Source organism: Pogoniulus pusillus, chromosome 15 (genome assembly GCF_015220805.1).
Source record: "Pogoniulus pusillus isolate bPogPus1 chromosome 15, bPogPus1.pri, whole genome shotgun sequence".
In the NCBI taxonomy this organism is placed as follows: Eukaryota; Metazoa; Chordata; class Aves; order Piciformes; family Lybiidae; genus Pogoniulus; species Pogoniulus pusillus.
The window spans coordinates 198,973-222,663 of NC_087278.1; the positions used below are offsets into that span (position 1 = coordinate 198,973).

Consider the following 23,691-nt stretch of genomic DNA (forward strand, 5'->3'; position numbering starts at 1 on the left):
TGCAGCACCCTGCACAACTGGCAAGACTTTAATGGACTTCTGCAGCAAAAGGAGAGGTGACAGAGCAACTGTGTTTGGAAAAACAGCCCAAATAATCTGGGCAGGTGGTCGTTGGAGATGATGACCATGTGGGCATGGTGCTCTCCCCATTGTAACCAGGAGCCTCGCCTTCAAAATCAGTGGAGAGTGGAAAGGACAAGGTGCCAGCAAGGAAGCAGCTACACATCTGCTGCTGATGATTTGTACCTGGATTCAGCACTGATGAGGCCACACCTTGAGTCCTGGGTTGACTGTGGGGTCCTTACCACAGGAAAGACATTGAGGTCCTCAAGTGGGTCCAGGGAAGGGCAACAAAGCTGGTGAAGGGTTAGGAGAAGAGGGCTGGGGAGGAGCTGAGGGAGCCGGAGTTGTTCAGTCTGGAGAAGAGAAGCCTAAGGGAGACCTCATTGCTCTCTACAGCTCCCTGGAAGGAGGCTGCAGTGAGGTGGGGGTTGGGCTCTTCTCCCTGGCATCAGGTGACAGGAGAGGAAACGTCCTGAAATTGTGCCAGGGGAGGGATAGATTGGAGATGAGGAACAATTTCTTTGCTGCAAGAGTCATCAGGGATTGGAACAGGCTGCCCAGGGAGGAGGTGGTGAAGTCCTCATCCCTGGAGGTGTTCCAGAATCGTGTGGCCATGGCACTTGAGGACATGGTTTAGTGGCTATGATGGTGTTGGGTTAATTGTTGGACTGGATCACTTTAGAGGGCTTTTCCATCCTCTGTGACAGTACAATTCTAGATGGTTGTGGGGAAATGTGTCTTCCCATCCTGACCCATGGAATGTTACTGTTTTTCACTTCCCTGTGGTAGGTTGTTCCAAAGCAAGTACCTACAGAAACAGAATGAGACTTCTCTCTCTTCCATCCCACTTAAACAGCCTCACCTGCAGGTGGAGGCTCTGGTCCTGCAAGAAGGTATTCAGCCCTGCAGTGGGAAGAGGGGATTGTACCCTGCACCTGTGGGAGCTGTGAGAGGCATGTGGACAGAGCACACTGTGACTGGGGCTGAGGTGTCACACCTACATTTAGGCTTCTGACAACTACTGCAGTTACAGTGCAGAGCTGGGGGCAGAGAAAGCTTCAGCCTGGGGCCTGTGACTCACTCTGCTTGGCAGCAGCCCAGCCACTGTGTGTGCCCATGCTGCGGTGGGGGTTGACACCTGAGCTGTCTGGGAAGGAAGTGCTGCCTCCTCAGCTTCAGCTTGGGAGATGTGCATGGCTGAAGAACTGAGAAGAGGAGTGGAACAGTTTCAGTTCCTTCTGCTGTCAGCACAGAGTGGTGGGGCAGTGCCTCAGTGCCATGCTGAGAGGCACTGGAGTGTGGTCTGATGCTAGTTTCAAAAGTCACCTTGTTTCAGCCTGGAAAACTGCAGAATTGGTTGTGATTAGTCATTGTCACACAGGAACTGAAACTGTTCTCCACTTCTAAGTTTTTATTAAGCACAAGCTGTGCCATGGAAATTCAGTGGAATGACTCAGGATACAAACCTGATCACTCCAGTGGGACCTCATCCTTCAAACAGACACTGCTGCATCCATCTCTTGCTTGTCTGCAGACAACTCATGCTGAGCCATAGGAGAATGTCACTCTGATCTCCATTGGAATGGAGGGGTGCAGAGGTTGTTGTGGAGGAGAGGGCAGATGCCTCCCAACACTCTTTCCAACTTCCTTTCCAAGCAACTGTGCAGGAGGCAACAGCAGTTTAGTAGTGGATGCCGTGTAAGATTTCATGCATGTCTTAGCCTTTTTTTTCTCTGTTGCTCTCTCCTCTGTCACTTCCTGCCCCTGAAGTCTGAAAAAACCTGGAATTAAACTTGCCTTTTTTAAAGTGCTGGTTGCATCTGTATGCCTCTCAGCCTAGTAGCCAGGTTCACTGCAGTGGTACCCAGGAGCCCTGCGGCTGACCAACCCCAGCTACAAAGAAAACCCAAGTGAGGGAGCAGCCATTTGTATGCACTTGGGTCCTCGAGGTCTTCAGAGGAGAAACACACAGCAAAGCAACGCAGAGCACTTGGGCTAGAGTGGTTGAATGTGCAAATATCCACTGGAAAGAGCAACTGCATTCAGTGCTGAGCACTCAGGCTGGCTGTTGAGAGAACACTGTATGCTCTTTGTAACTCCTGGTAATACCTCTGGAGCAGATTTGGGTTTAGGGTGGCTTTTGAGCTAGTAAAATGTTTTAGAAGCACTGTACAGATGGTACAGATACTAAACATCTGCCCCCATGAACACTGATAGTGGCAATGATCCTGCTCTCCTTTGCAGAGCCTGCTGTCTGTAGCTAGGTTAGGGTGATTCCTCCTATCTTAGATTCTTGGTCCTGGTTTTAAGAGCCTGTTGCTGGGAGATCCCTCTGCCTCTTAGCCCCAGCAGCAGCACCTTGCACGCCATGACCTTCACCAGAGTTTCGAGATGATGCCACTGTAAATGTCTTTGTCTCTTCCCCTCCCGTTGAAGCGAAGAACCGTGGGATCGCCATCCCGGTGGATCTGGACAGCCAGGTCAACACCTTGTTCATGAAGAGCCACTCCAACATGGTGCAGCGGGCGGCAATGGGGTGGAGAATGTCAGCCCGCAGCGGACCCCGCTTCAAGGAGGCCCTGGGTGGGCCTGCCTGGGACTACAGGAACATCATAGAAAAGCTCCAGGTATGGAAACAGGACAGGCTTGGGCAGTGGTGGTGGCAGAGCTTTTGTGTGCCAGATGTGGAGAACCCAGAGGCTGACTCATGGCACTTTTACTGCTGGATTACAGACCTTTGCACTTCCAGGAGGCAGGAGCAGAGGTTCTGACCTCTTCTCTGGTGTGTGTTCAAAGTGAAGCCAACACACAGGGTCTTTTGATCCCTGACCTGGATTTGGCTGCTGCAGAAGGCAGTAGAGAAGGGTAGGAAGCATGTCCTTCAGCTCAAATGGTGCACAGAGCAGGATCCTCTCCTATGAGGACAGACTGAAAGAGTTGGGGCTGTTCAGTCTGGAGAAGAGGAGGCTCCCAGGTGACCTTCTTGTGGCCTTCCAGGATCTGAAGGGGGCTACAAGAAAGCTGGGGAGGGACTTTGTAGGCTCTCAGGGAATGACAGCACTGGGGGAATGGAGCAAAGCTGGAGGTGGGGAGAGTCAGGCTGGAGGTGAGGAGGAAGTTGTTGAGCAGGAGAGTGGTGAGAGGCTGGAATGGGTTGCCCAGGGAGGTGGTTGAGGCCCCATTGCTGGAGGTGTTTAAGGCCAGGTTGGCTGAGGCTGTGGGCAGCCTGATCGAGGGTAGGGTGTCCCTGCCCACAGCAGGGAGGTTGGAACTGGCTGATCCTTGTGGTCCCTTCCAACCCTGACTGATTCCATGGTCCTATCTCCTGTCTGCTGCTTGGTGGGCACATGCCCCGCTTTGGATGTGGAGGGGCTGCTGCAGGGTTTAGAAGCCAGGTTTGTGCCACTGGAGATCTAAGGTGGAGATCACCATGTGCATGTAGTGGGTAGACAACATCAGGACTTCATGAGCTAAGAGCAGGACCCAGACAAGTGGAGGAGCCCTGAACACCAAGGAAGCAACACCTCAGGCAATACCCCAGTACATGCCTGACAAGCAGAGTTTTTCCAGCCCACCAGCATCTGGGCTGCTGCTGTGTGTTGTGTGAACATTGCTGCAGAGCAAAGCAGACAGAAATGGGCACCTCATCCCTCTTGCCCTGCTTGAGAGGTGAAGAAAGGCTGGATATTGCTTTGCTGGCACCTAGGCTAGCAAGGTCTCTTGCAGCTGGCCATCAGCAGCGGTAGTCCTGCACGTGGTGCTGTGCAGCTCCGCAGCACTGATATTCTGGGGTTCCTGTTGTTATGGATGTCCTGCAGGTCATTCTTCTTTCTTCTTCCCTAGGATGTGGTGTCCTCCTTGGAGCACCAGTTCACTCCCATGATGCAAGCAGAATTCTCGGTGCTGGTTGATGTGCTGCACAGCCCAGAGCTTCTTTTCCCTGATGGAAGCGATGCCAGGATACGATGCAGTGCTTTCATGTCCAAGTAAGTGGCAGCTGGAGAGACCTGTTTGCTTGGGAGAAGATGGCAGGGAGTTCACATCTGCAGCAGCACTTTGATTGTCAGCAATGACCTGAGCAGGCAGGTGACTGAGGTCAGCCTAAACCCAGGCCTGCTGCATTACATTTTTCAGCAGTTTAGGAGTCTGGAAAGGAGCAGAGAGGCTGCTTGCCCTGTCTGTCTAGCAACGGGATGTTGGTTGCTTGTTCAATTTGCAGCAGGCTCACCCTGCTTTTCTGTCCATGAGGTTTCTCCAAATCTCCATCAGAAACTAAAGATTTACCAAGGCAGACTTCCAAGAATTCATAATGAGGTGGGGTGCTCAGGCCCACTGTTTTAGAGGGGTTTTGTTTTCAGTTTTAAACTGCCAGCAGCTCTTTTAAAAATACCTTTCATGACACCCTTGGTCGTGAGTTATCAGATGCCTTATTTGCAGGCTGTGCATTGGAATAGAGTCTTGCCACTTTTTTAATGTGTCCCCAAGTGAGATACCCTCTGCCCTTGACAAACATCACTTCAGCCAAGGTATCCTGGGGGCAATGAGTGCCTTTGGCAGCTCTCCTGATTATTTGGTGGTCTCATAATGCTTTATATGGTTGGGAAAATTAAACTATATTTTGAGTCTCATCCCATGCCCTCTGTCCAAATTCCTGTTTAAAGCCAGAATCAGGTCAAGCCCAGGGCTACTGGACACGGTCCATGCCATGCCATAAATGGCTTGCTGGTTTATTTCATTATCTTCTGAGGAAGTGATGCAGCAGTCTTGAGGTGAAGGTTAACTCCTTTAAGAATACTGCTAACAGTGCAAGCCTGAGGGCTGCATTGTTCTGGACTCGTAGATCATGAAACTGGTGAAGATGACAGTGGAGAGTCCTGCACAGTCTCTCCACTGAGCCCAGGATACCTTTAGGGCCCTAATCCCTGGGGCTACTGAAAAGCTGTGTAGCTGGGGCACCTGGGGACATGGTTTAGTGAAGGACTTGGCAGTGTTAGGTTTACACTCAATGATCTTAAAGGTCTTTTCCAACTGAAACTGTTTTATGATCCCACCTTAGCAGTGATCTAAACATAATCAGTCCTGTTGGATTATGGAGCACAGAACTAGAGGATGCATTGCCAGCTCTCCCAGCCCTGCTTTTGGTGACTGTGATTTAGAACCACTAATGGTGCCATCTTTCAGTGTAAAGCAATGGCCACAGCACCTTTGCTGTAATGCCCTCAGATTTCTTTCCATCTTGTGTCTTCTCAAACGTTTCTCCAGCAGTGTGTGAGGCAGTGCAGGTTGCTGCTCTGCACAGAGATCTCTGAGCTGACTGAAACCCAAAGGCCCATCACAGAGCCAGCTGGAGTCAGGGGTGTACCTTGTTTGGAACAGTCCTGTGAGGCTGCTGGGCCAGCGGGAGCCACAGTTAAGGTCCACCAAAATGGCTGCATTTGGGAACACTTCCCCGTGAGGGCTCTGGGTGTCCTTTTGGCTGTTTGCTAACTATCATAAACATACTGTAGGGGTACAGATTATAGCTTCAAAGCTTGCAGGATGCATGGTGAATGCTGGTTACCTTTAAATAAAGGTTACAATAAGTTATCCGTAATAAAGAAAGGATTAATAGCAAGTTTGGATTTCCATCTCACAGCACCTTCAAAGTTCCATTTCCTTTTTAATTCTGATTTCTCCTGTCTGCTTTTATTGCCTTTCTGTGAGGAAAAATACAGCAACAGGCAATTTTTGCATAAAGAAGTTGTAGCATGTCTTAGCAACAACGTGCAATGCTCTTTAAGGCTTAATATTTTACTTAAAGGTTGATTAATCACACAAAGAAGCTAATGGAGAAAGAAGAAAGGCTCTGCATTAAAATTCTTCAGACGCTACGGGAGATGCTTGACAAGAAAACGAACTTCGCCGAAGAGGTACTGCTCCCACCTGCGTGCCTGGGGCCCTGCCGGGGGCAGCCACGGCCTCGGTGCGTGCTCTAAGGGCAGCTGCTGCCTCAGCAGCAGCGCAGCCAGGTAGGAAGTGAGACTGACAGAAGAAATGGCCTGCCTTACACAGAGAGGTTTGTACCAGGGTGCTTGACAAGAGCCAAGGTAAGGACCGTGGGAAGAATTAGCAGCAGCACTGCAGTGTGTGGTGGTTATGGACCCCTTGTATTTCTGGAGACAAGTCCCCTTGTGCTACCCCTGCCTGTACAGACCAATCAGAAGTGCAGGTGTTTTAACTGCAAGTGTACAGCTTTGCCCTGCTGCCTCTGGTGCCAGGCTCTGGCACACCAGTCATTTTCTAATGCTTGGGAATGTGTGATGGGAAGAGGCAATGTGCTTTGGGCAGAAGTGGCACAGTCTGTACCCTACAAGTGTCTAATTATTTCTTGCACACACTCCCCTCTCCTCGTTGCCCAGTTTCCTTTGGAAAACGAAGTTTTTCAAATGCCTCTTGCCTGAGCCTTGGGCTATCAGCAGGAGGTGCAGATCGACATCAGCTGTCCCTTCTTTTTGAGCCTGGTCCCTGTGCCTGTTGTGTGATTTTCTCTTTTAACATAATCCCAGTGTGGTGGGAGTTGGAAGGCACCTCTGGAGACCATCCACTCCAACCCCCCTGCCAGAGCAGGGTCACCCAGAGTAAATCCCACAGGAACACAGCCAGGTGGGTCTGGAGTGCTCCAGAGAAGACTCCACAGCCTCTCTGGGCAGCCTGCATCAGAGCTCTGCCTCCCTCAAAGTGAAGTACTTTTCCCTTATGTCTATGTGGAGCCTCCTGGGTTTCAGTTTGTGTCCACTGCCCCTTGTGCTGCCAGCGGACACCACTGAGAGCCTGGATCCATCTTCCTGACTCTGCCCCTTTAGCTGTTGATCAGATCGCACTCAGGCCGCTCTTCTCCAAGCTGCACAGCCCCAGCTCTCAGCCTGTCCTTGCAGGATGGATGCTCCAGCCCCCCCCAGCATCTTAGTGGCTCTCTGCTGGAGTCTCTCCAGTACTTTGTTGTCCTTCTTGAAATGGAGAGCCCAGAACTGGATGCAGTATTCCAGATGGGACCTCAGCAGGGCAGAGTAGAGGGGAAGTGGCCGCACTCTTAACCACATTGCTAAGCATTCCCTGAATTCTGTTGGTGTTATTCACTAGGAATCACAGAGCTTTCTCACCTCCCAGGGCCCTCTTTTCATCTCTCCACAGCTGACATGTTTAGTCAGGGATGTCCATGGCTTTCACTTTACCTTGTACTGATTGCAGCCCATCCTCTGCTCTTTCACTGGCTTAGGCTTTTGCCACCAAATACTAATTAACAGCACTCACCCATGTTGCTGTCCCTGGCAAAGAAAGAGAAGGTCTGTGGTGATTAAGGTGCCCAGGCCTATGGCTGGTTATTTGGGATCTGAATTTAAAGTGGAAAGTTTTGCTCCTGTGGTATGACATGGTAAGGATCAACACCTTTTTTCTCTGGCTGTAAGCTAGAAATAGGAAACAACCACAGCCTCTTTGTTCTGTGCTGCTTGTTCTGACTGCAACATGTGGACATGGGAACATATTGCCCAGGCCTCTAAGCAACCTGCTAGACAGCACAAAAGAAACCTCAAGGCAGAGAAGTGAGATGAAGACAAAGGCAAGAGAGAAGATCAGCTCTGCTGCTTTGTGCAAAGACAAGCAGCATGGGCAGGGAAACCCAACCCCCTCTTTACGCCCTGCCAGCAGCAAGACAGGCCTAGGCCTGTGCAGGTGCACCTGTTGTAATGTCACTCCAAGGGCATCATAGGTGAGGCAGGTATCAGTGTTCTTAACTATCATTCATACTTACTCTGTCAGCTTTCTGGGTCCAGGCACAAACCCTATGGCACTGAGCAGCATCCTTTGTGTGAAGAACAGCAGCTAGGTTTTAGTTTTGGTGTTGTTTTTGAGTACAGGTGTGGTGAATTTCACTACAGGCTTCAGGTTCTCTTCAAGTTAAATTCCAGGCTCACTGTAGCCATTTGAATCAAATTCTACAGCACAGAGGCATCAGGATCAGGGTTTCCTTGTTGTCTGGTTTTATTCATATCTTTTAAGTAATGAATAAAGCAACTGAAGGTTTCTTGGACTTGAACAGAAGGTTCTGGCAGGGGCTGGGTGACTGCCCAAGGAGATGCTGCAGGTTGGTATGTAAAATGAGTCAGCAGTTTCATGGCGCACATCTCCAGCTGTGTGGAGTTTTGCCTGAGGAGATATTCGTATGCATGACTATAAATACTTACTTCTGATTAGGTATTCCTATTCTATCTCTCTTCTTAATGAGCAGCAGATAACCTCCATGGTGGAGTCCTGTACTGGAATGTGTATTCTGTGTCCCACCACTGTATGGTTTGGGCTTTAATGGAGCAGATGTTTAGGACATCAAGTGGCTGAGAGACATTAATGCTCCTGGAGTTACTTAACTTGAGGAAAATCATCACTCTCATGGGCACCCTAACTGTAGTGGTGCTTGTTTCAGGTACCCAGCTGATATCCCAAAAGATTTGTATCTGTGCTTATCCATGGAGCAGGAGCAGTTCCCATAGGGGCAGCAGGAGTTTTCATACCCTGGGAGGAGCTACAAAGAAGTGGGAATTCAAAATAATCTCTGATTAATGAGTCTGGGGAGAGAAACAAGTTGCAGGTATGCTGAAATTTGGGATGGTTGCAGTTGTTCTTGAGAGTGTGGAGAAGAAAATTGCACAAAGCTGTTCCTGGCTTAGGCTGGAGAATGCTTCTCCCTCTACACCTCCCACTCCCTTTTCAGGGCTAGTTGCTCTACAGACAGCCCCACTGCTGAGCAGATTCTGTGCCACCGCTGGGTAAGGTTTGTCATCTGCACTGGTGAGCCTGGAGGGCTGCTGCAGTATCACAGACACCACTGTGTGGCAACTGTGGACTTCTGTCTGCTGTCTGTGCGAGCAGGTCAGCTGCGGCTCCTTCTGCACAGCTCCGTTCCCCCAGCAGCCAGACATCTGCACTTGTGGAGGGGACAAGAGAAAATGGCTCCTTCAGTCTGGAATTTCCCTCCAAGGGGAAAAGGCTTCTCGTGTTTCCTGGCGGGTGTTTTTTGTTGTTTTGGTTGGGACTTTGGGTGCTGTTGGCTGTCACAAATGTGCTGTTGCTTTAGTTCATGTGAGAGCAGCCAGGCCCAGGGAGAGCAGTGAGCAGAATGCAATGAGTGGTGTTAGGGAGGGCCAATGAATATTTATGGCAGACCAGGGAGCCAGTCGTGAAAATGAAACTTGCCTGATGCCACCAGATCCAAATCTTTGATCTCTGTCTTGAGAGCAAACACAGTGAAGCAGGGGCTAATGGGCTCGTTGTGATGCAAGACTGGACTCTAAGTGCAGGGTCTGTGATCCAGCAGTGGGCTTCAGCAGCCCAGTTCCCACAGACAGGCTCCATGCCTGGTGCTGTTTCAGCTTGGTCAGTCCAAACACAAGAGCTAAAGGTGTCTCTCTGGGACGTTAGGGTGGGCTCTGCACCTGCCTTACTGAGGGAAACAAAGGCAACGAGAGCTGGCCAAGCCCTTCCACTCAGCTTCTAGCACCCTGTGAGCAACTAGGGAGGGTTGAGCATTGCAGGAGGGTGGGAGTTAGATCCCGCTCCCTGACCAGGCTGTCTTGCCACTCTAAATGTGAGAGGATACTTGGGGGGAAGGTACCCGGGTCTGTGTTACCCAGGAGGAGGCAAAGTTTGTGGCTGCAGATGCATGCCTCACCTTGGAGCCACCTACCTCTACCAGGAGCAGGGAAAAAACACTGCAGTGTGCTGGAAGAGTTTGGGGGAAGCCTGATGAAGGAGACAGCATTTGGTAGGGAGCTTGAGAGAGCAGGCTGTTTTCAATGGTTGCAATTACTTGCTCGCCACCCCTGCCACACAAAGCAAGCGGCAGAAGAGGCTTGATTGCAGGCCAGATGGAAGCTGGTTTGGCAGTCTCTGTCTAGCCAGCCATGAGCAGAAAATGGAAACTCAGCCTTCTCTGATTGCTTTCATACTGGTGCCATTTCTAAGGGACTTCATCACCAATGACATCTGGCCAGGTTCTAGTCTGTGGTATGGTCCCTCTCCTCACTTTCCCCTTTTCAGGAAAAAAGAGAGTATTTGTTATCCTGGGCTTTGGAAGCAGCTCTTAAGCAACCACAGTAACAGCTTCTGATAGGACTTGATGATTTTTCCTGCCTGATGAGGACTTCATCCAGCATGTTTGGCCTTGGAGTAGTGCCTGGATGGCATTGCCAGCTGGAATTGTCAGGGCTGCTTTGTCTTCTGTCCCAGGCAAACAGAAGCCTGCCGGGCAGGCACTCTCGCTCTTACTTCACATCCCTGCTTAGTCAGAGTTTCCAGCTCCGGGCACTGAAAATCCTTAGTCAGGCCACAAACAAATCATGAGATCTGGCTTGGAAATCACAAGATTTTTTAAATTACAAGCAGTTAATTTTGGATTTCTTTTGAGTCTTTTGAGTGTTTGTTCTTCTAATTTTATTCCACAAATCCCAGAGCGTGAAGTATGCTTTGGTGAATTCTGAACATGTTTGTTTATTTAAACGAGAGCCAGGTTCATCTATGGTTACCTAACCTCTGGAGCTCACAGGGAACAGACCACAGTATCTAAAAGATCTGCACTGACCATGCTGCTCAATGAGGAGCCTGTTCTGCAGCTGGTGATTGCCCTAAGGATTATGAGCTTCATTATCTCGGTGTCACTTTGACCCTTTAGGCTTTTTGCAGAGCGCTTTTTCTGGTGGGCATAGCCTGAAAGTGTTCTTTCAGTTGGTGGCAATGAACACTGTGCAGGTTGTGCCTTTTTTACCCTGCAGCAGCTTTCCACGGGCAGCACGTGGCACCTTGCCAGGGAGGCCCCGAGTCACCGCTGCAGCTCCGCGCTGGGCTCTGCCTGGCAGCGCACACGTGCGAGCGCCGGAGCGTGAGCGCATGGCCCCGGGGCTGGGCTGCCGCTCGCCCGGCGGCGACTCCGGGCTGCCCGCTCCGCCCGCTCTGGGCTGCCCGCTCGGCTGGCTCCGGGCTGCCCGCTCGGCCATTCAGTGTGAAATGTGCTCAGGAGGCTGACGCTAGCGAGGGTAACTCCCGGTGCAAAGCTGTCACTTGGGGTTGGAGAAGGGACCCCAGTCCTTTGAAAGTTCCTCTTGGCAGTTGTTCAAAAGGCTTTGTGCCCGAGTCCTCAGCAGCCACGCCTGCCACACCTCGGGTTCCTGGTGCCTGCAAGTCTTGTATTCCCCTCCCCTTTGGTTTTTCACTTCCTTCCTCCTCTTTCACGGAGAACATCCAATTTTTGGGGACTCCTTAGTTGTGTGTGGTAGTGTTTGTGTCCCATCAGCCCCGCACCCAGGAGGGCTGGATGCCAGTTTCTCTAGGGTGCCCAAACCTTTCAGCCTGGACTCTCAGGCTTTCCCGAGTGAAGAACTCCTGTTGACTCTGGGGGAACACTGGGCTGTGCTGGAGGCAGGTCTTCTCTAGTCTTATGGCCAACTAGAGGTCCTCAGTTCTAGGGTTCCCCCCAGGCCACTGGGAGGAAGTTTAAGCCCTCGGGAGTTCAGACTCTTCCAAATATACGACTATTTGCCAGTGGCTATTTGCAGGGAGTGCTGCACATTGTGGGGCCACTTTTCCCCTGTTCCTTGTCAGGGCAGGCCTGTGGAGCCTTCTGGCTCAGCGAAGGCACCCGTGTGGGTTAGGCTGCTTTTGCTCGGCAGAAGGCGTGCCGGCGGCGGCAGTGCCGGCGGGCGGCGATGGTCAGTCGCTGTGCTGTGGGCGGCACTAAGCGTTGTTCTGGGCGTTCCTCGCGTTTGCCCTGCTCGGTGCTTTGCGTGGTTGGCTCTGCAGAAAGCCACCTGGCTGAAGGCAGCCGCTTCCGTGCTCTGCTGATTTCCATCCCCGCGATGCTGCAAGAGCTTGTTTTAGCTGAGCCACAGGTCCTAACCTGCCAGGCAATCCAGACATGGGTCTGCCACTGCCCTTGGTCGGTTGTTTTTTCTGTAAAGAAAAAATGAGGAAGTCACCTCGCTGATAGAGACTTCCCTTTCACAGGGCTTTACCCTGACTCTTTAAACTAATCAGCTTGCCACTGGAACAGTTCTCTTGACTTTCTAAACCATCTCCATCTTTCCTGATTTTTGCATGTTTTTTTTTTTTTTTTCCTCTTCTCTGTGTTTTGTTCTGAATTTAGCTGAAGAAAGACTACTTGGTAAGTGTTGCCACGAAGAAGTTTTCTTCTGAACTAGCCAACAGTTTATGGCTTCTGTGTCTCCAGTTCAGTACTTTGATCCATATCTGTGTTTTGCTCCTCAGCGCTGCATGGTGAGATTTCACTGGTGAGCCAGCTGGGGCTCTGCCACTCGCAAGAGCCGTGAGGTAATGAAATCAGAGCCAGTTAGAAGTGTTTTCTCAAGCCTTCGACACAGTTCTGAGCTATTAATTTCCCACTGCAGCTCTGCCAGCTGAAAAGTAGCTGCTGTATTACCCCAGACTACACATGCACATAGAGCACCATCTTCAGCAGGAGCCTCCAGAGCTGCAGAAGGTGGCACAGCAGTGGCAGGGCAGCTGCAGCAGGGCACAAAGGAGCTCTTTTGGATGTGTTCTGGCCAGGGAGGCACACATGCAGCTAGGACCAGTCTCAGGGCCTGTCCGACTGGAGCAGGAGCCAGCCTGAGGAAGCGGCTGTGGGTCTTTCTACAGTTGGTGAATAGACAGATTGTCCCAGTGCTTGTTTCTGCACTGGGCCAGCACATTGCTCATTCTAGATCTTCCTGCTGTGAGAAGGGATGCAAAAGGACAAGGGAAGGGAGCTCATCTCACTCAAATATAGCATCACTTTTTTGCCCCAAGTCTGCTGCCCAGTGATCATGGAATCACAGAATCATTTCAGTTGGACAAGAGCTCTGAGATCCTTGAGTCCAGCCATCAACCCAACATCTACACGGAACCATGTTCCCGAGTGCCATGTCCACACATTTCTTGAATACCTGCAGGGATGGTGACTTCACCACCTCCCTGGGCAGCGTGTTCCAGTGCCTTACCACTCTTGCAGCAAAGCCACACGTTCAAGACACGTATGGCCATGACACTTGGGGACATGTTTTAGTGGACATGATGGTGTTGGGTTGATGGCTGGACTGGATGATCCTGGAGGTTCTTTCTAACGTCACTGATTCTATTTTCTGTTGTGGTGAAACCCTCCCTGTGTGCTTGCTGTGGGTGTGTGCCAGGCAGGAGCAGGCTGGCAGCCTTGTTTCGTGCGCTCGGATGTGTGGGATGAAGGCAGGAAACGTCTGCAGCAAGTGGGACACACTGGAGTGACCCAGCCTCTGGCAGCCTGCAGGGCAGGAGGGCTGGGTGCAGTCAGCCAGCCCGGGACTTGCTGGGTCCCAGGTGCATACAGCGAGCAGGAGGAGCCCGTGGTGTGTGGCTGGCTGCTCCCTGGCAGGGGAGCAGGCTGCGAGCTGCCCTTCCCTGGCAGCCCAAGTTGGTGTTAGTGCGAGAGCTCTGGGTGCAGGACGTGGCTTTGGATGCTCTGCATCACACGGGGCCTCCTCGCCCTTGCCCGGTTGCTGCTGTGCTGTGGCAGGGTCCGGGCCGCGGTGCGGAGTGGCGGCGGCCGTGCGCGGGCGGCCCGCGGTTATGTAAGGCCGTGGCGCCTGGCGGGGCCCCACGTGTGCCGCCGAGCCGCGGCCGCGGATTCAATTAAGGCTGCTGCCATCGGGCGTGAGCCCGCATGAGATCAGCGCTGCTGCTCGGGCACCAGGAAGCAAATGGGCTGATTAGCTGCACATGAATTGATAAATGGCTCTGCAGCGCTGGCGGCTGGCGGCTCCCTCCCCGTGCCGCCGAGCGGGGCTGGCATTAAGCATTATGTAACCTGGCTCCAGCGGCAGCCGCGGCGGAAGGAAACAACCAACCACCTCGCCCCGTCTGCCCCTCGGCCGTCCCCCTGCTGGGACATCACGGAGCACTGTCTGGTCGGGCCTGCTGGGGTGCTGTGGTCCTCTCTGGCTCTGCCCTCTGCCTTCAGCAGTCTTGCAGGGCAGCAAAGCTGACTGCCGGGTGGGGGTGGTCGGCAGACCAGACATTAGAGGTCCAGCAGCTTGGGCAGAGGATGCAGGTTAGCAGGCGCTGAGGTTGGTGCATGCAGGTAGCCTGTAGGGACTTCTCCTGGACTCCTGTAGATGGGGAGACACCGCAGCAGCATCAGGCAGGGATGTCTGTACAGAGTTGCAAATGTTCTTGCTATAAACCTCTTGTTTTTCTCCAACTCTGCCAAAAGAAGGTCCTGTGACTGCAGGGGAAACCCCCCAAACAACCCAAATACACATGGAGAAACAGGGATGGCTTAAAATGCACACATCGACTTGTATTAGAGAGCAGCTGACGAGCAAAGTGATGCCAGAGAGCTGGAGGGCTCCATCCCCACCCTGCAACCTTCACCTCGTCTTTTCTCCAAAGCACGTTTTGGAATTCCATCATTCCTCCTCTGATGGAAGCTGACATTCATTGTCTTGCCCTTGAAAAGAAGAACACTGCTGCCCAGAAGCCATGAAGAAAGCAAACCCTCTGCAGTTCTGAGCTGCCTGTGTCCTCTGCTGCTGAAGGGCCCGGGTGCACTGTTTGCAGGCAGGCTGACTGCATGGCACTCAAAACAGTTTATTTTTCTTCTTAAACATGTCCCCTGCCACCACTACAGTGAGCAAATGGGCACTTGTGAAGCTGTGCTGCACCAAAAGCCAATGTTGTTTGGTAAGATCAGCTTTGCTGGCTGTGCGTCTGGGGAGCATTCAGCCAATAACATGCTGCTGGCCAGGCCTGATCACATTGGCAGCAGGAAGCTGTGCTTGGAGTTGCTCTTTTTGTTAATAAGCATCAAACCCCGATCTTTTTCCTGGTGGGTAGAGATTTTTCTCTTCTGTTTGCTCTGTTCTTTCAGTCCATGTCTCCATACGTGGTTGACACAGTGATGCTTACAGTTCCCTTGTGCTGGAGAGTTACGCAGCTCTGCCTTGCAATGCTGACAAATGAGCCCTGCTTTCTCTTTGGACTCTGTTTTCAGCACAAGTTTTTGTGTGCAACTTCGCACTGTCAGAAGGCAGAAGGAGGTGTGCTGCAGCTGGACGAGGGTGGCTCTCCACCAGTTAGGACAGAATAATACAAATTATAGAATCATAGAATCAACCAGGTTGGAAGAGACCTCCAAGATCATCCAGTCCAACCTATCACCCTGCCCTATCCAGTCAACTAGACCACGGCACTAAGTGCCTCATCCAGTCTTTTCTTGAAGACCCCCAGGGACGGTGCCTCCACCACCTCCCTGGGCAGCCCATTCCAATGGGAAATCACTCTCTCTGTGAAGAACTTCCTCCTAACATCCAGCCTATACCTACCCTGGCACAACTTGAGACTGTGTGCCCTTGTTGTATTGCTGGTTACCCAACAAGCATCCTGTGCTGTGTTCCTGCAGGAGCTTGAAGGAGGCTGTGTGGCTGTGCTTGCTAGTGAGTGGATGCTGAGTTAGTTTAACGAGGCAGTGCTGCAGCCAGGGACTGCTCATTACCATCACAGTAATTAACCTGCTGCAACAGCTCAGAGATAAACAAGTCCAGCTCAGACTGGGCTGTGCTGGGATACAAACCAGAGCTGTTGCTCTACAGCTTTAGCAATCCTCGCTTTCTCCTACTACATATGAGCCATTCTGAGCTGTATGGAGGATCCCTTTACCATCCCTTGCTAATCCATCCAAGATAGGGTAAGGAAGTGGTCCCAGTTGCTGCCTCTCATCAATAGAGGCAGTGCAGAAGCAGAGGTGTTAACATCTGGAGATGAACAGTGTGTTGCCTCTCAGAACAAATGGCCGTTCTTCTCACACAGAGAGAGAATGTTAGGACTCTGGCTACCATCTAATCATACAGTCAAGGTTGGAAAAGCCCTCTTAAGGTCAACAAATGCAACTGTTAGCCCCTAAACCTTGCCCCAAAATGCCACACTTACAGGCATTTTAAACACCTGCTGGGATGGCGACTATCTAACAGGCACTGCAGGAGGATAAGAAGCTTGAGGTACAACTGGGGCAGGGCAGGTGACTTGTGAAAGAGAGAAAGGCAGGAGCTCTGGTCTGGTGTCAGACTGGCCACACAAAAGCAAGTTGCTGAGCTATCACTGTGGAAAGAACAGAAGGAAAATCTTCCTGTTTTGATAGTTTTTGAGGAGCTTTATTGCTTAGGTACGAAGGTGCTCTCCAAGTTGTGGGTTAGTGGATACTGCAGGAGCAGAGCACAGCTGCAGACAACCAGTGTCCCTCTGGCTGAGGGTATAAACCCAGCAGAAAAGGTTTATGTTTTGCCCTTCAAACAAAAGTTTTTTCCTTACAACGTGCAATTAAAGAGGACTGGTTGACTTCCCCCTGAGCTGCAGAGCTTTGCCGCCTGGTTCCGACTGCCTGTGCTTTGCTGCTGTGGCACAGTTTTCACGCGGTGCTGGCACTCGGAGTCGTAGGGAATGAGACCTTGAAGCAGGGTGGAGTTTAGGAAATGTTCACCTGTTGTTTTTTTTTGAAGCCAACCTGCAGGGAGTTTTAAAAATAGATCTGGTCCTTCTGGAATTCAGTTACAGATGCCCACCAGCTGCCTCGCCTGCCTGGCACCTGTTATTTCTAGCTTCTCTGTTCTCTGTTTCTTGCATCCCGTGTGACACGAGTGATGAGCGGACAGGTTGGAGGCAGAGGTGCTGGGGTGCAGACTGCCCTGCCGTGCCCCCATCCCACTGCTGCTGGGGCTGCCCTGTCATGGTCACGACGTGTGCTGTGCAGGTGCTGCACGCTTTGTTGCCAGCTGTGTGCTTCCTGCAGGGGCTGGCACTTTGTTCAGGCCATGTGCAATGACTGTGAGCAGCTCTTTGCTCAGGCCCTTTAGCACTGCATCCTGCAGCAAAAGCCAAGTGTTCTAAGAATCCCATCTCCTTGGATCTGCGTTCTGGCTGAGCTCACAGGCACACAGTACATCCCCCATTTGCTAAAACACTGAACCCAAACTGCAGGCTCCATTTCCCCAGAAAGTCCCTGCAGACTGGAATAGATTTGCCCATAAATGCAGACACTGGGTTCTCACCTAACATGGACCTTGCCTTAAGGAACTGCTTTCAGAGCTGCCATGCAGGGTCAGAAGAAAGCCAAACAGCTCTGTGGTTGTTGCAGTGCACGTCCTGCCTTCTGTGCTGTGTCACCCTCTTGGGCCTGCTCGCAGATGGTTCTGCTGTCTGCTTCCAGGAGAATGTTTTTCTGGATGTGTTGCTGGGCTGTGATCCTCTTTCTGGTGCTGTCTTGTTTTACCCCATTGGCTCTCTGAGCCTGTGTGCCCATCTGTGTGTGGCTGGGGCAGCAGTCTGCTTGCTGCAGGATCTCACTGGTTCTCTGCTGTCCTGCTCTCTTGGGATTTGTTTTACTCTTTGATTGGAAAGAATATGGTTTGAGGGTTTGTGGCAGAAATTCATTTGCTGAATTCACAGGGGAGGGAAGTGGGGCAGGGAAATAATTCTTTGGTACAGAACAACAATCCTCCAAGGAGGTAGTTACAGCATTTCTTGTTGAAGTACAGCCTGCTTGTTTTCAAACCCTGGAGAAAATGCAGCGGTCCTGTGGCTCAGGCTGTTGCATTCTTAACACACAGCAATGGTGCTGGGGCAGATACAAGTGGTCCTGGGCTGAGCAGTTCCCTACCCTGTGTCTGGTGGCACTGATTTCAGGAGAAGCTGCTTATTCACAGGTCTGCATTAGGCATGCTGTCGCTGCCTGACAGCTGGAGCCACGGAGCTGAGAGCTGTGTCTGAGTGAGGAGTTCTCAGAGACGGTTGAAGCTGGTGCTGGAATGCCAGCATTTAATGAAGAGCCTGATCCATCACTCTTAGATTGGACAATGGGATGTGCCTGCTTACAGCATGCAGTGCTTGCCTTGCATTAGGGCTCTCCAGGCATTAGCATCTCGAGTAAGTAATTAGCTAACTTCACTAGCAGGATTGTGCAGTTTCCCTCTCTGCTGTTGTCTTCTGTGGTGGTTTCCAAGGTTCCTCTCCATGTTGTTGCTTGGATGCACTCACAGGCTTTCAGGAGCTGAGCCCAGACCTGGTGTTAACTTGAGCAGTTGTCTGCTGTTTGATATGTAGATCTTTTTTCCTTAATAAGACTTTAAGTTAGGTAAAGTTTGATACTTCCAAATTTTTTTTCCTTTTTTTGAAGGAGCCCAGTACCTGTGTGATGTCTGAGCAGCAGAAGTTCACAGAGTGCACTGGAACTGATGGGTTTCGGAGGGCTGCAGCTGGGTGTGTAAACCATCAGCTCGAGGGTTTGATGTAATGCCGCTTCCAGACGGAGTGGGGACTGCATGTGCCAGGGCTGCGTGCTGCCAGACAGCAACCACAGCAGCCCCCTCATAGCATCGCCACCTGCGGCGCAGCTGGCAGCCCTGGCAAGAGGAGGAGTGGGGCTCTGTCTCTGATGAACACCGAGGGGACTGACTTGCTGCAGATCTACCTGAGCTCTTCGTGAGAGGGGCAAAGGGCAGCGGCAGCTCTCATCCGGCGCCGCAGGCAATGACTTGCTCTAAACACGCTGTCTGTGGGAGGAAGCTGCAGCACAGGCGTGGCCCAGAGCCGTCAGGGGCACTGTTCACAGCTCGCACGGTGCTGCCAGTTCTTCGGCTGTGTGATTCTGGTGCAGTTGAGGCCTTAAAGTGCATCTTCAGCTCCTTGCTTCTCTCTTTCTGGGGACCGAGATAGCACTGTTGTAATTACAACTCTGACCACTTACAGCGTCATTTTGAATGGTTGTTCCCTGGAGATACCCAGGAACATTGTTAGAGGGGGAATGCCAGTTAAAAGCTGTATTTGATTCTTCGCTTCCTTTTCTTGCTTCACTGTAGCAGTATGCAAAGAATCAAACTGACTTCAAACAAATGACCGTTGAGGGTGCTCGTAGGAGGGTTGTGTCCTTCACGGAGTGAAGACAAGCAAACCTCCTTGGTTTGGTTGTTTTGCTATGCTGATAGGAGCAACAGGTCAGGAAAATGCAAGGTGGTTCCTTTGCACCTGGTCCAAATCCCAGCAAAGCCAGTGAGAATATTTCCGATAGCAGAGCCACAATGGGATCACTGCAGCCACATGTTCCCTTGCTGCCAGCACTGCCTGCTTCATGTTCAATGGGGCTGGATTCCCCTTCTGTGTTAACTGAGCTCCATGAAAGGATCAGTCAGACAACTTGCAAGTTTTGCAGCCCTGCCCACAAAGAAACTGGTCTTTACTGGCATAGAGGCTTCGTAGTGATTCCACTAGCTCCTTGCTGGTACAAAGCTAAGGTTACTGTAGCTCAAAACTAAGGATTGTTTTTAGTCATAACTCTGACTGCGTGGGGTCACCTGAGAACTGCCATTGGGAGCTGTGTGAGCCCTTGGCACCGAGTTGCTCTTCCATCTGCTTGCGCACTTTGCATATGGGATCAGTTACTTGGGCAGTTACGTGATCTTTGTTACACCTTCTTGTCATCGTGGGCCAAAGAGGGGCCTCCTGTGGCACAGATGTAGGGGGGCAGTTGTGTGGATGAAGAGAGTTCAGGTTTTGCATTTGTGCAGGGTATGCCATGAGGGAAGATGCTGGAGGGGCCTTCAGTGTAAAGGTCATTGCAGCCTGTGGGAACTGGCCCAATACCAGACACGGAAGGAGCCCACTCTGCTCTGCTGGACAGGTCTGCAGAAAGCTGGAGGAATAGGTATTAAAGAAGGTAGATTAAAACTAGGCAGAAGGAAGATGTTTCTCCAGCAGGAGTAGTGAAACAAGGGCACAAGTTGCCCAAAGAAGTGGTGGGTTTCCAGGTGGCGTCCCTGGAAACATTCAGGGTCAGGTTGTACATGACTCCAAGCAACCTGATCTAGTTGAAGGTGCTCCTGCTTACTGCAGGTGGGTTGGACTAGGTGACCTTCCAGCCCAGCCTATGGTGCTATGTGATTTCTGCTGCTGCATACACCTGGCTGCTACACCTCTCTGCATCTGAGAGATGGAAAAGTCCTCTAAGGTTGTCAAGTCCAAGCATCAACCCGACAGCAGCATGGTCACTAAACCACATCCCGCAGTGCTATGTCACTGCTTACTTTGTGGCTCGCACCCAGCAGCTCCTGCAGCATGTTGTTGTTCAGTGGCTGTGCCTTGGGGCAGGGTTTGCAGCTTTGCGATAACCCATCCAGAATCTTGCTGTAGGAGCACCTGAGCTGGTGCTGTGAGAGCCAGCTGTGTATACCGTGTTGGCTCCATGGGAGCTCCTGGTTGTGGGATGGTTTATGCTGTCATCGGTCTTCTTGAGATGGGCTTTCCATCTCCTGACACCTAACACTAGTCTCACCTGCACCTAGGCTGCTTTCCATGTTGTTTAATATCAAAAGCAGGAGTAAGTGTCTCAGGTGATTCCCTGGGAACCTTAGCTCTGGGTGAAGGAGGAGACAGCAGCCTTCACTGGCTGATAGTTGCTTGTTGGATCAATAGCTCAGAGGCTTAGTGGGCAGGGGGGATATCCTTGCCAGTGTTAGCAGTATGAGACTGACTTGCTGTTCCTCTGGAGAGAGGCTATCTTCCAGGAGGTTGGTCAGGCAAAGAGCTGGGCCTGCAGTCATAGAATGATGGAGTCATTTTGGCTGGAAAAGACCAATCCTTATCAAGTCATGAGCCAAGCTTGCCCAGCTGAGAGACCTATGGCACTTCTCATCTCCTGAAGGCATTTAGGAGGCACACCAGCACGTTTAACAGCTCCCCACAAGAACCCAGTGGTCTGTGAAGGATCTGGGAGTATGGAGTAGCCTTTTGTGTGCAGTAAGTGTCCTTTAATGCAGCCAGGATGAGCCATGGGCCCTGTGGCAGCTTTATACATGAGAGCTTTGCTGTTCTAGGGAAGCGTTGAAGGGCACCTGGTTTGTGATCAATAATTGAGTTAGCTCAGCTCTGCCTGCATCTCCTTCTGCTTGTCTTGTGTTGGCACCAGCCTGGACCCTCTTTTAGGCAGAACTTGAGCCACGAGGACAGCCCTCTGAGACAAGCTGCCCAGCTGCAGGTCTCATCATTACCAGTGATGGCCTGGGGGACTGCAGACTGCCCATTGAGACCTGGCTGTTTGTTCTCAGTCCTGCTTTTGTCTTTTGCCTCATCTTATGAGATTTGTGTTCACATGTCAGGATACAGACCACAGCCATTATCTCAGGATTGGTGGTTGTTTGGCTCTGGCTTTATGAGGCCAGTGGCTTAATGCTTCAGAGTTGTTTGTAATGTTAAGCTCCTACACCTAAAGCAGTGAGGTATCCATGGCAACTGTCTTGCTGTACCCCGGGCTGCCTTTGCACGCAGGTCAGAGCACGCACGCTCTGAGACACTGCCTCACTTTGGTTTCCCCCAGCCACCAGGGACTTTTACAAAGACCCTGGCTCTGACTGGTTTTTAACAGAATTTTGTCTTTATTTAGCCACTGGGGCCTCTGCAGTGGAGGCAGCACAAAGCCTTTGCGCCTGCAAGTGGAGCTCTTGGCCAGACCTGTTCACAAGGAACCTGAGCCTTGTGCTGCAAGTGTTAAGAGCTTGCAGCAAGGAGACTCCAAATTGGAGTTTCTACTGCTCCACCAGACAGTCACCCTAACGTGAGGTTTGTAACAGCACAACTCCATCCAGGTCACCAGCAACCAGGCTGCAGCCATCCTCAGTTTGCTCTGTCCCCGTCCCTTTTCTGGACAGAATTTTGCTTCATCTGGGTTTGTTGTGTTAGTTCAGAGCTTCTGCTGCAGTGAGTCTTCTGAGCATCCAGGTTAGGTGTTTGAGCGTGGAGGTGGCAGAGCAGGCTCTGCCTTTGTCCTGTTGCTGCCTTCCCAAGTGCTCACTTGCCCTGCTGTAGTCTCCTTCGGAGCTCTTCCACCAAACATGGGGGCACAATTACCAGACTTACTGAGGGGAAAAACTGCAAATCAGGTGTCATGTGGATCGTCATGTGTCCTTGGGACGGCCAAGGCACAGGCAGGAGAAGGGAAATTCAGAGGGGACAAGGAGTCCGATGAAGTCCCCATCCCTGAAGGTGTTTAAAAAGCGGGCTGACGTGGCACTTGGGGCCCTGGTTTAGGGGGAGTGGTGGTGTTGGGTTGGTGGTTGGACTGGATGGTCTTGGAGGGTCTTTCCAGCCTTAATGATTCTATGACTCTCTTCTGTGAGTCAAAGAAGAAAGGTGGGAAGACAGCAAAGCAGGAGAGAGAAAACCCAGATGCTAACCAATGTTCTGTGTCATCCCTCCAGTGCTGCATAAATCTGTCAAGCTTTTGGCCAAACTCAAGCAGTCTGGGAGCCACAGCTCCAATAATAAGGCCAAGGTCTATATCTAATGACCTGGGGCCGCCAAGGGACACTAAGTGTGTAGGTGGGAGCATCTGCGTGACACTCAGTCCTCCACAGGCAAAAAGCCATTGCATCATGGTGTGGACTCACAGGGGGACAGAAAGGCCTTTAATGTGTACAGGAAACCCAGCTGTGGAACAAAGTCGTTGCAATGTGGTCATTAATCAAGGGAGCTAAATAATGGTGACATTCTGGGCAGTGTCATTTAGGGCTAAATGAGGGATCTGGTGTTGAGAGGCTGTCATCAGAACTGGGGAGCCTGATGCTGTGGCTGCCTCTGTCAGGCAAAGGCATTCTTGGGTGTCTCAGAGGATGAGGTAGTTTGGGCTTTGTTAGGAGAAGAGCAGAAAAGTCATCCCTGGGAGGCAGAAGGGCAGGATTTGAGTTCCCTGGCTGAGTGCTCAGCTGGGCAGCAGAAGTGTCTGGCTGGAGAAGGGAGCCATGAGCTTCTTCACCGGCAAAGGTGCCTCTTCCTAACCACTGCGGCTCTGCTTAACGCAGCGGAAGAAGAGTGGCACCCAGACCTTGCTCAGGTGGCACGCAGGGACTTTGGTAACATTGTCTCTTGTTACAGCAGTTCTGCTTTTGGTCTGCTGAAGGCAGGGTTCCAGCTGATGTTTTGGGTCACTTCAGTGCTCTGCTCTGGCTGTCTCCTCGTTGGAGGTTCTGTAGAACCATTTTAGCACTTGAGCTGCTGTTGCACTGCACTGGGTCGTGGATCCAGCACAGACAGCCTTGCTATGCTCCATGCTCTCTTTTGAGCACATCTGGATTGCCAGAGGATGAGACCGGAGGTCTGAGTGCTGCCTTTCTGTGTGGCCATCACCAGATGCTTCAGAAGGTTTGAAAATCCTCATTCTAGGCAGAGCTGAAGTTTTCTGTTCTTCCTGAATTCTTGGGATAATCCTGGACAGAGAGATCATAAATCTGTGGCCCCTAAAGCTGCAGACTTTGGCTTCTTTCCTGAGGCTGCTTTGGTTATTTTGCGTTTGCTATTGTCGCTGCCCATAGAGGGCTCAACCCCCGCAGGAGTCTTGCTGAATGTGGCCTTAACGACTTCCCGCAGTGGAGAGTTTTGCCCTCTAATGATGTGTGGGTTAACAAATATTTCTTTATCACTTTGCCGTTGACCACTTTTCTATTCCATTGGAGGTCCCTTCTTATGTGTGGGAGCAAAGAGGAGTTCCTGACCCCCCCTTCTCCCCAGCACTCACTTTTCCGTGCCGCTGTCACCTCT

The 23,691-nt window shown here is 51.4% G+C and overlaps 1 protein-coding gene across 1 annotated transcript in view; it reads left to right on the plus strand.

Annotated features, from left to right (window-relative positions):
- ITPR2 (inositol 1,4,5-trisphosphate receptor type 2) overlaps positions 1-23,691 on the plus strand; it is a 204,644-nt gene that overhangs the window by 111,499 nt on the left and 69,454 nt on the right. The window contains 3 exon segments of the mRNA XM_064154862.1: positions 2,500-2,690; positions 3,907-4,049; positions 5,864-5,972. Coding sequence (XP_064010932.1) covers positions 2,500-2,690; positions 3,907-4,049; positions 5,864-5,972 — 443 coding nt within the window.